The sequence below is a fragment of the Mauremys mutica genome, chromosome 22, assembly GCF_020497125.1.
Source record: "Mauremys mutica isolate MM-2020 ecotype Southern chromosome 22, ASM2049712v1, whole genome shotgun sequence".
NCBI classification, from domain to species: domain Eukaryota; kingdom Metazoa; phylum Chordata; order Testudines; family Geoemydidae; genus Mauremys; species Mauremys mutica.
The window spans coordinates 16,511,429-16,525,388 of NC_059093.1; the positions used below are offsets into that span (position 1 = coordinate 16,511,429).

The 13,960-nt window shown below is 42.1% G+C and overlaps 1 protein-coding gene across 2 annotated transcripts in view; it reads left to right on the plus strand.

The window, feature by feature from the left end:
* Nucleotides 1-13,960, plus strand: part of EI24 (EI24 autophagy associated transmembrane protein) — a 33,826-nt gene extending 19,866 nt beyond the window's left edge. For both annotated transcript variants that reach the window (XM_044997319.1, XM_044997321.1), the window contains exons 4-11: nucleotides 1,894-1,954; nucleotides 2,915-2,981; nucleotides 5,675-5,799; nucleotides 6,724-6,843; nucleotides 7,292-7,403; nucleotides 9,925-10,036; nucleotides 11,496-11,570; nucleotides 12,287-13,960. In XM_044997319.1, the coding sequence (XP_044853254.1) occupies nucleotides 1,894-1,954; nucleotides 2,915-2,981; nucleotides 5,675-5,799; nucleotides 6,724-6,843; nucleotides 7,292-7,403; nucleotides 9,925-10,036; nucleotides 11,496-11,570; nucleotides 12,287-12,449 (835 nt within the window). In that variant the 3' untranslated portion in view covers nucleotides 12,450-13,960. The remainder of the gene's footprint in view (nucleotides 1-1,893; nucleotides 1,955-2,914; nucleotides 2,982-5,674; nucleotides 5,800-6,723; nucleotides 6,844-7,291; nucleotides 7,404-9,924; nucleotides 10,037-11,495; nucleotides 11,571-12,286) is intronic.

A 13,960-nucleotide genomic window follows, 5' to 3' on the forward strand; every position in this document is an offset into this window, starting at 1 on the left:
AAACCTCCTCTAATGAGACCTCAATCTGGGACAGTTCCTCAGATCTGTCACCTAAAAAGAATGGCTTGGGTTTGGGAATCTCCCTCACATCCTCAGCCATGAAGTCGATGCAAAGAATTCATTTAGTTTCTCCAAAATGGCCTCATCGTCCTTGAGTGCTCCTTTAGCACCTCAATCATCCAGTGGCCCCACTGGTAGTTTAGCAGGCTTCCTGCTTCTGATGTACTTAAAAAAAAATTCCTATTACTTTTTGAGTCTTTGGCTAACTGTTCCTCAAATTCTTTTTTGGCCTTCCTAATTGTATTTTTACACTTCATTTGCCAGTGTTTATGTTCCTTTCTATTTTCCTCACTAGGATTTAACTTCCACTTTTTAAAGGATGCCTTTTTGCCTCTCACTGCTTCTTTTACTTTGTTGTTTAGCCACCATGGCTCTTTTTTGGTTCTCTTACTATGTTTTTTTATCTGGGGCATACATTTAAGTTGAGCCTCTATTATGGTGTCTTTAAAAAGTTTCCACGCAGCTTGCAGAGATTTCACTTTTGGCACTGTACCCTTTAATTTCTGTTTAACTAACCTCCTCATTTTTGTGTAGTTCCCCTTTCTGAAATTAAATGCTACAGTGTTGGGCCGCTGTGGTGGTTTTTCCTTCCAGGGATATTAAATTTAATTATATTGTCACTATTACCAAGCGGTCCAGCTATATTCGCCTCTTGGACCAGATCTTGTGCTCCACTTAGGACTAAATCAAGAATTGCCTCTCCTCTGGTGGGTTCCAGGACCAGCTGCTGGAAATAACTGATGGAAATAAGCCTGCTGGATATTGGGCGGCATCCTAATACTGAATTCTTGATATCTTTATGCACAAGAAATCCTACGCCGTTGACATGCTTGTCCTCTTCACTTCCCCCTGTGGGTCCGGGGACAGAATAGGCCCACTGCTCCTCCTGCATGTCGTTAGAGGCTACTAAAAGGGGGCTGCCTGCAGAGGGATGGGCTCCTCCAGGTTAGAAATTTGCCCAAGACACACCATATGATGGGCAAGTCAACCATGTCCATACTGGATTGGTCGCAGCCCAGGTTAATAATGACTGCGCCATCCGTCTCCCACCAGGGTGGACGTGACAAATATACTACTGGTGTAACCCCAACACAGCAGAGGATCCATGGAAGAGATAACATCATCATAGCCACATGGAATGTAAGGACATTGAGACAAATAGGGAGGTTGAAAGAACTCGCGTACGAAATGGAACAATACACCTGGCATCTCCTAGGAATCTCTGAGGTCAGATGGAAGAACTTTGGAGAGGCACTAACGGACTCTTACTACAGAGGAGAGACTGCAGATACAGTTATGCAGTAATCATAATTCAGTAGTTACTGCATGGATGTTTTAACTGTGCATTTCCATTCCTTAACATTTTGGATTTAACTTTAACTTTGAATTTCCTGGATTTCTAATGCTTGTTCTTGGAATAATTACAATATCCTTGTAAAGTCTTTTACTCTAAATTACTGATATATAATCTCAATTTTAATTCCATTTTAAAATAGTTTCTGCTGGGAATAAACACTAGGTTGAAATGGACTTTCTGATGCAACAGCAGTAGTTTTCTGTAAGAGTTGAAAAATTAACTTGTGTGTTGCAGTGAGCATATGTCATGAGTTTGTGTGGTGAATTGTGTGGAGAATTACAGTGCTGCTGACTTAATAAATTCTATTACTAGAATTAAGTTGGTATTATATGTATTTTTGAAGGCACCCAGCACATTCTTAGTTAAGATATTGTATAAATGTGGTTCTCAGTGACCCAGGATGCTGGGGATAATTTGCTTTGAAGAGAAGCAGCTACAGTGATAGTCTCACATGCATGTGTTTTATTGCTCTCCAGTGAACCTCGGATTGTAAGCCGGATTTTTCAATGTTGTGCATGGAATGGAGGCGTATTCTGGGTAAGTGTAATTTTTTTTAATTTTCTAACTTAAAAATTGAAGCACCAGTTTAAACCAGTGCACTGCTTCAGTGCTTTTATGGTTTTAAAGGTAATATGTCAGCATGGCTGCCTGGCTAAGCTGGAAGGCATTATGAATTGAGAGAAACCAGTAAATTTCTAAGTTTTGATGTTTTATATAAAGGGGGACCCTCCTTAAAATATATAGTTGAACTACTGTATTCCCTAAACAGACCATTATATTAATCTGGAGTCTGTTTCTCGAGTTCCTAATGCTGCTTGTTCACCCGCTGATCAAATGAAGTCTGTAGTGCTGCTCCACTGAATCGAATATTACATTTACTCAGGTCAGCTTTCCAAATAGCTGTTAATGAGTTTGGCCAGGTTTATTCATGATTGTAATAGGTGCTTTGCAGCCTAATAAATCACTTGTTTCTTTTCATCTTCCATTAGACTTTGTCATGATGGGTGAGGAATCAACATGGAAATGTTGAAAGGAAAAAGTTCAATGATATATTTTGGTTGTATTTAAGTAGAGCAGCGATCTTTCAGCGCTCTGCATTGATGGGTCATGGTGTTTAATTTTTAATAGATGGCAGGCAAACATTTTGCTATTAAATAGAGAATGCACAGTGCCTGCATGAAATATGCCTTTAAATCAGTGTTTATGGATCTTTGTCACTGTAGATGAAAGTTATTGCCCCATCTGAAGCTGAGGTGTTGAGGTGCCAAATATGAAACAGCCTCTCAGTTTGCCAAAGCCATTGAGCGTGGCAATGGCAGTGCAGTCAGACAAGATGGTACTTTTAGTAGGGCTCCTGCAGGAGATGGACACTTTGAGACAGTTGAGGGTTTGAAGGATTGATGGGTTGATGGATAGAAATAAGAGTAATAGAAGTGAACCTGTAAATGTCATTAACAAAACCACTTTTTTGGTTTCCTTGTTGCCTTTTTCCTTTAGCTTAGTCTCCTCTTGTTTTACCGAGTGTTTATACCTGTACTTCAGTCAGTCACAGCACAGATAATTGGTAAGTATATAATTTGTTTCTTTAAAGAGTTCTAGGACATCAGTTCTCCTCAGGGTAAATGATTATCAGCATCTGTGTAGAAGGCTAAAGAGACTCTTCCCCCAAGTGCTCCCACATCCCACCTCTCCATCCTTGAGTTATTTCCCTCTCTCAGGTATTTAACTGAGGGCAAAATCCTTAGAGATGCTGAATATCTGCAGCTCCCATTGACTTGAGTGAGGGATGTAAGGGCTCAGTACAACTCAGGATTCGATCCACTCAGTGTGGGCAGTGCCCGCCTCTTCCTGTGTGTTTCATGCATTAATGCTGCCACATCCTCTTTAGTGAACTGACTCAGATCAAAATTTCCAAAACTATGGGCTTTGGATGCTCAGGTCCCATTAAAATTAATGGGAATTGGACAGCCACATTCTTTAAGCTTCTTTGAAAATCTCAGCCAGATTGTCTTTCCCTTGTGAAAACTGACACATTAGCCTTAAAAAGCACACTTTGACAAAGTTAAACAATGTTCCAATGACTTGATCAGCATGATTGTGTATCAGATAGAAAGATTGATGAGCAGTTCTGCTAACAGACTGTGGAGCGGGGGAGACTTTTTTTTTGGAACCCTGTGTTTTAGTATTAAGGTAGTTACATAAGAATGGCCAAACTGGGTCAGACCAAAGGTCCATCTAGCCCAGTATCCTGTCTTCCCACAATGGCCAGTGCCAGGTGCCCCAGAGGGAATGAACAGAACAGGGAATCATCCAGCGATCTATCCCCTGTCGCCCATTCCCAGTTATTTTTTCTCCATGTGGGAATCCTACTTCTGTTTGTAATTACTTTCATTTAAATACTGTTCAGAGTGAATTTCATCACAAGCTGTACATCCTCCTCTTTATTGGGGAATGTAGCTTCTCATGGAGTTCACAATATGTAACAGGGACATTAGACATGGGATGAGTTGTTTTTTAATTGGTGTATTCTCTTACCAGCTAGTAAAGTCTAAAGCTGTTAACACTTCTTATCCCAGACAATTCATTTTATATTTTGCAAGAGTCCTCATTTAAATGTTGTAAAGTGCTCTTTAAGTTAAGTGGCATGGACCGCAAATTCTCTGTATTACTATTCACACTAACAGAAAAAGTCTCCACTCATTTTCATGGTCTCAGATTCTTATTAAAACCATTGAAATTAAGCCTTAATACTGAAAGAAAATGTAAAATCCAACATGTTAAAACTCCGTGCATGGGAACAGTAACATGTATTGAACGCTGGGGGCGAATGCTAGGAGGCGCTGGGGGGTCTGCCTCTTAGTATCAGTGGAAGTCTGTTTGTTAGCAATGTGATACAGTCACATTGCTTCCAGTTTTCTGTCATGTGAGGAGGAGCTTCAGCACAGATCCAGAACAGCCACAGGCATGCCCAATAATTGCTGATGTGAGGCAAGCTAAAAGTAGGGCTGCCAAGTGTTTTTGGGCTCGGAGAACACTGAAAATTCAGGGGAAATGGATCTTTGGTTGCATCATCCCTGAGTAAGTTCTTCTCACATAACACAAACAAACACAAAAAAGCTCCAACTATCTAAACAAACAACTTTTTGGGAAGAAAGGGAGATACAGTCAGTGATATTGACTGTTTTTAATTTTTGGGAGGTCCTCTAACACTACAGTGATAGACGCCATATAAGTATCTAAACAGGGAAATGTCTTCCCCTTACCCTATGTCTCCTGACCTGTCTGTCTCCCCCATCCTGTAGTTCTGTTCTGTTTAACACTATTTCCCCTTTTCTTTGTGTCCTACCCTCTTCTCTCTTGCCTCCCCCCACATCTTTGTCCATCTCCTTTCCCTCTTGCTGTCACTCTATCCTTTTGCCTTACTCCATTCTGTCCTTTTACTTTCATCCCGGTCCCTTCCTTCCTGTTGCTGGATGAGCTTTCCCCACTGGTCAGCTGTCTGGGCTGCTCATGATGTGCCTGCTGTAAATGTTGCTTCTTGTTTCCTTTCCCCACTCTGAGTGTTCAGGCAGAGCAGGGAACAGAATGCTGCTGAGAGTGAGCACTTGAGGAGCAGATAGGTCAGGGAATCTCGCTACAAGGATCAGAAACCTCTTACAGAGTTATCCATCAAAACAAAGGAGAACCCCCTTTTTTTTTCCCCTGGGTGTTCTGGGCCTCTCATCTCCTGAGTACCAAAACACACAGCTTTGATAACATCTGTTCAAAACCGTATTTGAGGTATAGGTGAGAGCTGTCTTCCCGTGTGTCTGCTGCATGACATTTTAGTTGCAGAATGCTTTCTCTTCCCATCCATATATGTTTTCAGCAAATAAATGTCGAACCCAGAAACCTTATTCCTAATGATGGAATTATGTTCCTGCTTATACCACAAGAAATTGAAAGCCATTGCTTTTGAACTAGCAGGATGCTTTTTGGCAGTCCCAAAGGATTAAACCACTGGTTCCCTATGGAAGTACTGCTGCTAGGATATTATTAGAAGTAAATAAAGAGCAGGTGCATGAAAATGGGTCTGTAAGGAACGGAAGTTGATAAAACCTGGAAGGGCCATTTCCTATCTCCCTTTTTGTAGTAGGACCATCTGTACCAAGAGGCTGCTGGCAGCTGTTTTTCCATTGTAACTGTAGGTTGTGCAGTCTGAAATGAAGAGAATCCCATGTGCATGTCGCTGATGGGGACTTTATTCTTATTTTGAAGGTGACCCCTCACTACATGGTGATGTCTGGTCTTGGCTGGAATTTATCCTCACCTCTATTTTCGGTGCCCTTTGGGTCCTTCCCCTGTTTGTGCTCAGTAAAGTCGTCAATGCCATCTGGTTTCAGGTAGGTGAGGATGACGAGGAACAGCCCTCGTTAGCTGTGGGAGCAGGAGTTCACATTAAACAAGTGACATAGTATATGCTGTGTTACGGGTGGGTCAGTTAAGACCATAGAGCAATAGTACAGCCCACAGCCTCCTTTGTGTTTAGTATGGAGGATGACCAATCAGATTGAGACGCAACATTGCATGCTGGAACATGTAGTTTCTGCAGACTGGCACCTCTGTAAATGAGCCGTAACCTGCTTTATTTCAGATGTATTAGATAAGGCCTTCTGGCTCAAACAAGCTGCTCGCGTGGCCCTTATTTGGGCAAAATGTGGAAGGCCATGTGCTCTGTTATGTATAATGCCATAAAAGGAACATTTCTACACAAAGGTGGTTGTTCCAGATGGGATGTGTGGTAGTTGCTCGTGTTGCGTGTGTTGGCAGGATATGTGGAATATGTGCACTGTGTTTCATGATGATGAGGAGATGTCTTGCTGCTTTCTGGGAGAAATGACCACTGTTCTTTTTCTTGCCACCGTTATTTGATTGACAGTATGTTTGGAAAATATGCAGTGGAGGCAGCATGGTGATGTGATTAGAGAAAGGGACTGGGAGTTGGGAGACCTGAGTTCTATTCTCTGCTCTGCCACTGGCTTACTGTATGACTTTGGACTCTGTGCCTCAGTTTCTCCATTTGTAGCAATGGGGTTAATGATACCCAGATGTCTAAAGTACTCTGAGCCACTTGAATGAAAAGTGCAAACCCTTATTATGACATTAGCTGCTGAGCTAAAGCTGTTACTGCCTCAGTAAGAAGACAAGATTGCATCCTGAAGGTGTACTCAGTGGAATCTGCATGCTGGCTGCAGATCAGTAGTGCAGTCACTCGTGTTAATTGTCTTTGTAAATGAGTTTCCCTGAAATGTGTTTCTCTATTTCAGGACATCGCAGATTTGGCATTTGAGGTTTCCGGAAGAAAGCCCCAGCCCTTTTCCAGTGTCAGTAAAATCATTGCTGACATGCTCTTTAACCTCTTACTGCAAGCACTGTTCCTCATCCAGGTGAGATTAGACCTTTCTCGGGTTCTGTATCTGGGTCAGTAGAGAACCAAATGCATATTAGCTGTGAAATGCTGAGGGGGAGATGCCAAACCATTCTGCTGTTTGAATGCAGCTGTTGGCATTAGTGACAGCCTTGGAAGAGAGAGCCTCTTGGCTGGAGGGCTGAGCTGTGACAAGGAAACTGTTATATGCAGAGAATTGTGGCCAAGTTGATTGATGTTCCCAAAGTGACAGGATGAGCTTTGCTAGAAGGGAGGTGGGGTTCGGAGGGTCCTATTGGAGGGCGGGAGGGAATAAAATGAAAACTACACGAAAGCAAGGTCCTCTCTAGATGTGCTCCCATATCACTCTCAAGGGTGAAGATAAATGTATTGTTTTCCTGCTGTGCTGTACATAAATCCACCACTGCAGAAAGCAAACTCAATCAATTTCTTCTCTTCCTCTGCAGGGGATGATTGTGAGCCTCTTCCCAATTGATATCATTGGCCAGTTGGTTAGCCTCCTGCACATGTCGCTGCTCTACTCACTGTACTGCTTTGAGTATCGCTGGTTTAATAAAGGTTAGTGCTACCCTTCACTTCCAAGGCTAACAGCATGTGTCTGGGGACATTCTGCATTGCTGGAAATATTTTAAATGCATAAACTCCCCGATAGGCAGACGATCCAGTTTCAAACACACTTTATCCAGACAAGTAACTTGGGAATTTACCAAGTGATCTCTCTCTCCCCCTCCATCCCTGCTTCCTCCTCCCTCACCTCAAGAGTATGGAATATGGTCTTCTCTTTAGAGAATGAACCTCTGCTGTATTTGCAAATTGTTTTTTTTTTAGAGCATTAAACCTTACTGGTCTGATTGATTTATTGTGCTGTTTACACAAGAGAGATTTAACTAGGAGATGATTTTCACCTGTACTACTCTATTAAATGGTCTTGCCTGTTTATTCTCATTTGGATGTTAGTTCTCAGTAATGGAGCTGAGGTGTTGCCCAAGGGTGAGACACATCAATAAGATGAATAAAACAGAGCAGCACCCCAAAGCACCTCATAGTTGGGAGTGAGATCCTGCTGTTATGGGGACTGCATAGGCAATGGATCAGCCATACCACTAGTGGTCCAAGAGACAGTTCTATTGAGAGAGAGGAATGTTGGCTTCAACATGGCATATTATCCCTGATTTTCTTCAGAAGGTGCTATGGGAACATTTCCACCTGAAACAGTCACCAGAGATGGGCAGATGGGACTTCAGCATCTTGTCTGAAGTCTGGCAACTCTGACATCGCAGCCAGCCCTTCTCTGACGCATGCTTCATTGCAGTGTGAATCCAAATCCTGATAGGGATCTTGACTCCACACCTTTATGGGATCAAGGTGTGAGTGCAACACACACAGCAGTACAGACACCAGGGGGGTGAATACATCATTTCACAATCTATTTAACACTGGCAGAGAAGGGGCCACTATAGATGACTTACTGCCCTTCTCTGTTTTTCTGTAACTGAACACTCTGGTTGTGCTGTCCTGAATCTCTTGCCTGCTTATTCCTTGAGGCTATAGCAGAGATGAGAAATAGTCACGTGGTGTTTGAAGCAGGGCAGGGAAGATGAATAGAATAATAAACATTTGTTTGAGGGCCAGATACAGTCTGAAATTCTCCTGGTGGCTCTCACTTGGATTTGGTCCCCTTCTGACTTGGTTTGCAGTGTACCACAGAATTCTTAGTTCCAGGGGAAAAAACAAGGTTGTCTTGTGTAATGGTTTTTCAGCTCCAAATATTTTTCACTCCGTGGAATTAAGTCAAACAGGAACTAAATCCAAAGAGGCAATCTTACCATCATTGGAACCATCTGAATTCTAAATTCAGCTAGAGAAAAAACACTAGAAGAAAAGAGAACTTTCGTTTCTAATGCTATTGCTCTGGATTGGGAAGGAGCCTGATGATGAGTGTCAGGTAGGCCCAGGCCATCTCTTGCCCTGTAATGCACATATCCAAACATGGAGAACATGAACATTTACTTGTCTCTCACAGCTATGGTAAAATTGTTTTTCATTGTTTAACCTTCTCCAGCAAAGGTAATAGAAGAAAAACAGAAATGATGGTATCTTTTTCCTTTCAGATTAGAGAGAGATGCCTTGACAACTTGTTGCTGATAAAAGATCCCATGTTACTTTTCACAAGAAGAGTGTTAGTTCAGTTTTACAATTGGAATAACTAAACTTTCAACTATTAGTGAAGTTTCAGCCGAACATAGCGTTATTTTGCATCACACCATATGCTGCAGGGCATTTTAAGCATAAAAAGACAGGAAGCTCATAATCTAAATTAGATTCTTCATTTAACACCGTAAGTGTTCTGTATTTTTACAGTCCACTGATAAGTTACTGCCACATTTATTCCAAATATGTCTGCATTTCAATGATGGTAAATGTGATTTTTATCAGGGGGGAAAACCTTTACAAGAAAGTTTAAAAAAAGCAGTGGGGAGAAAGATAGAAATCTACTATATATTTTTTTTTATAAAGCATAGTCCTCCGTATTTTAACTGAGCTGACCAGCTTTTCTGAGGTTACTCTTTGAAGTCTTGAGGTTATCCAAACTTGGAGTTTAATCAACTGCTTTTTGTCTTGTGCCTTTTGTCTTATCAACTCAGTGGATCCAGTAAACCAAGTTTATATTCTGTTTTTTACTACAAAAGCGGCAAAACAATTAGATTTTTAGACTCTGAAGAACATCTCTATTTCTATGGTGTTGTAAATCAGGGATCCCTTGTCAGATTTTATTGAAGCATGATAGAAAAATTCTGCTGTTGTCTCAGGCTTCACACACCACTTTTGAGGCTGATATTCTTTTGTTTGTGGATTTTATAGGGTAGAGCCCAAATCTAATTTATAATAGAAACTTGTTTGCAACCTTATCTATGGAATGGCCACTACAGCTCCCTTATGTAGTTTATAAATTACTTTGGGATCATTCAGGATGCCTGGCTCTAGAAATATGAGATTTAGTGACAGCACGCGCTCTTTATCCAAAACTTTCCTGCCTTAGTTCCTTAAATTTCTGTACGTTAACTTGTGTTTTTATTAGGCATTGAAATGCATCAACGGTTATCCAACATTGAGAGGAACTGGCCCTATTACTTTGGATTTGGTTTACCGCTGGCTTTTCTCACTGCAATGCAGTCGTCTTACATCATCAGGTGACTTTCACTGTAAATTGGGACCACTGGGCATCCTTGCTTTGAGGGTGATGAATGCAGAGGTAACATGTCCCCCAGATACCACCCGAAATTCCCACCCTCCAAGAGACCACCAGAGAAGTGTACCTTTCCCGAACCTCTGCAGATCAGAGGAGTATATCTGCTTCCACAGCACCATAGGAAAATAGCTTTGCTAATAAGTAGTTGGAGGGAAAAGTACATTTCGGAATAAGGAACATTTTTCCATTAAAATCAGAAATGTAGTGCAGATTCTTCCACCGAACTGCCATACAACTATGAGACATATTTGGATAGTAGACTCTTCCCTACTTCCTGCCCCACTGTATTGACTGTTCTGGAGGCACAGTGGCTGGGAAAAGCTCATAAATCCTCTCTCTGCTCAGAAATCTTCTCTCTGCTGAGATGATGTCATGCTGTTTGCTTTATGATTTCTCGTCCTGCTCTGACTCTGCTGTAACCTTCTCCCATATGATTGGAATGCTCTTACAGATGGAGCCAATGTTAGCGGCATGCTTTCTTTTATACTTATAATGCAGAGCAGTAAGTAGAGCTAGCAGGGGCCACAGTTTATTGATGCAGACAAGCTTTTCTGTGATGAGCTGCATTTCTAACTGTGTTGCCCCTGCCTAAGGTAACACTGAGACAGCATATATGTGGGAGGTAAAACCCAATTCCAGTGTCAAGCTGTGTATCTGTCCCTTCTTCTGAAAGTTCACTGAATACTTAAAAAAACACTGCAGTGAATCCCAGCAGGGAAAGATTTAAACTTGCCCAGATCCTACTGGAGTTACTTGTCCTTTATTTACATTGTCAATGCCACACCTTTTACTCGTCTTCCATGTGACTGAGATTGTCTCCCTTAAAGCTGCAGTGAAGTGCTGATGGTTGCAGTAATAGTCCCATGAAGCCCACAGCAATCTCTATTTAATATGCAGGTGCAGCCTATGGAAGCTACAGATCCCAGCACGTGATACTCTCTCTTGATCTGAGCTGCCGAAAAATGTAGTCTCTGCACAATGCTTTTCCCTATAAATATTGTGACAGGTGCCACCTGCTCCATTTATACAAATTCAGTGCGGGAACTGGAGGAGGGATAGTTCAGTGGTTTGAGCATTGGTCTGCTAAACCCACGGTTGTGAGTTCAATCCTTGAAGGGGCCATTTAGGGAACAGGGGTAAAAATCTGTCTGGGGATTGGTCCTGCTTTGAGCAGGGGGTTGGACTAAATGACCTCCTGAGGTCCCTTCCAACCCTGATATTCTATGATTCTTGGTTGGGCTGTTTGATTTCCCCTGTCTTTAATGGTGCTTCGCTCCCTGCAAAGAGATGTCCTGAAATCAGTTTCCATTGCGCGGGAGGTCATTTTCCTGTGTAACCTTATTATGACACCAACTTCTAGTAATTGGCTTTTTGCTCAATGTGCCTTTTTCACTTTGCAGTGGCTGCCTGTTCTCCATTCTTTTCCCTCTATTTATCATCAGCGCCAATGAAGCAAAGACACCTGGGAAAGCATAGTAAGTATTTTCCTTAGGAAACTCATGATAATGCTAGATGCAGGACGAACAGACACTTGAATCAATGACCTAAAGCAGAGCTTTAGCATTACTGTGTCTGGTAAGCCAGGGGGTGCCCTTGGGCATCTCTGAACATATTGGTCACGTAGTGACGAAAGAACAAAAGTGTTGGGACACCTTCATTAATTTAAAATAAGGGAAATTAAACAGGATTTTATTAACAGAGAGGACATTATGTTAACATTTCAAAAGGATGTGTTACTGGTAAGGGAAAGGTTCTCTGAGGTTATTGATAGACCTGCACTGAACTGAAATCCTCTTATGTCACCCGCCCTGTATGCCAAAACCCTGGAATTCCTGGGCAGCCATCAGCTCAGCTCTTATTTGCAGCTTCAAGCTTTTCAAGACAGACTTAACCCCAAGGTTGGAATAATTGGGTCTGCTTTGTCTTCCCTGTGTAGATACAAGGGTGGAATGGGCATCCTGCATTTCCTGGGGGGTGGGTATGACAACTGTGCCTGCCACTGTAGAGTGTATCTACTAATCTGTGACACTCATTATCCTAGAATATACTAAGCAAAATATAAAAATGGACAAAGGGAGCTTCTTGCTGCACTATTATATTAATGTGTTTGTGTGTGCGCCCGCGCGTGTGTGCAAGAGACACCAATTGAGACTTTGGGATGGGAACTCACAGCATTTGTTCTGTGTTTCAGCCATTTCCAGCTGCGTCTCTTCTCCTTGGTGGTTTTCCTCAGCAACAGACTCTTCCACAAGACAGTTTACCTTCAGTCCACCCTGAGCAGCTCCTCCTCAGTAGATAGATTGCCCTCTCCTCACTCATCCCCTGCCAAACAGAAGGCTGCTTTGAGGCACTGAACCACAACCAAAGGGGTGTGTGTGTGTGTCATCCTTGGCTGCTACATGTGCCCCTGTGACCTAGGGAAGGGCAGGACCCATTCTGCCAAGGGGCTTGTGCATTTCCTCACTAATCACCATTGTAAGCGCCACTTGGACATTGGTTTTGTGTCACATTGAGAGCGTGGATGGAAATCTCTGGAAAACTCTGGATTTTTAACACCTTTGTGAGTTTTAAAACGCCGGGTCTCTGTGCTTGTTTTATAGAGTGTAACAGACCTGTGCCTGTACTGTTTTGTATACTCTTTTCCTGTGCCATTTCCCTCGATACCCCAGGAAGAATGGTTTTGTAATCCACCTTTTGCTGTAGCTTTGTGGAGCTGATGGGAGTCTCTAAAGTAGATTGCGCCACAACTGTTGGATTCCTCAGTGATTATAGTTCTTTGTATATTGTATCTCAGGTCAGGTTTTTGTAATTCCTGCTGTGCTGAAAAGCAGAATTGGAAGACAAACTGGATCATGCTGATCTAGGGGCAAGATCAATTTATATAGAGAGGGGACTCTCCCAGCCCACTATCCAATGAGCTTCAGTCAAGCTCTTTCTGTCAGCTGGCAAACTTTGGGTCTTTCTTCAATACAAGACCTGGACAAGTGCCACCTTTCTGTATCCAGTATATATACTGGAGAGCATCGACTTTCATCAGGATGAAGCAAATTCCTAACCTAAACAGCAGAATGTGGTGGGGGTTTTTTAAATACTGTTTGGAGCTGGGGAAAGCTCCTGAAATTTCAAAGGGAAATTGTATAAACAAGGTCAGGAACTGAAATGGAAACTTATTGAAACACTTTAACTCTGTAGTTGGGTTGTGAGGTTTTTTAATGTATCTTTTTGTCTCAGCAATCAGATGCTTTTGAAAATTAGTGTCTGCCAGTTTTCCGTGGAGACACCATGCATACTGGCGGTATTTAATAAATAATTCAAAATTATGAGGTTCCAAACTGTATCCAGACAACACAAGGGAGAACAGTCAGTTTCCACTGGACTCATGGGAGAACATACAGAGCTGGGCTGCACCATTGCCCTGCTTAAAATAGGTAGTGCGCGTCTTGGGGAAGAGAGAGAGCTTGTTCAATTAACATGAAAAGCTCCAAGTCTGTTGCCATGGGCAACACTATCTCTACTGCAATTGTTGTCCCAGGTAGGTGGAATGGTATTGGCCAAAGTACACTTACTTGGTTGTAGCTGCAGTGAAACTGCTTTGTCAGCTCAGGATATGTGAATTCATGTGTGTGCGTGTAAGTCTCTCTGTGTATGTGTGTGTGTGTATATATATACTCTGTATACACAAAGGGAGGGTGAGCAATCCTGGTTCTAGACAGTGTTCTTGCATGTAAAATTTCTGTTTGGCAGAAAAAATCTGTAAAATTCAAGAAGCCCTTGGTTTTTCAGAACTGAGGTTGGTCTACAGATAAACTTTTCTCTAGTATTTTCACACTGAAATATTAAATGAAAATGAACAAAAAATCAAAAA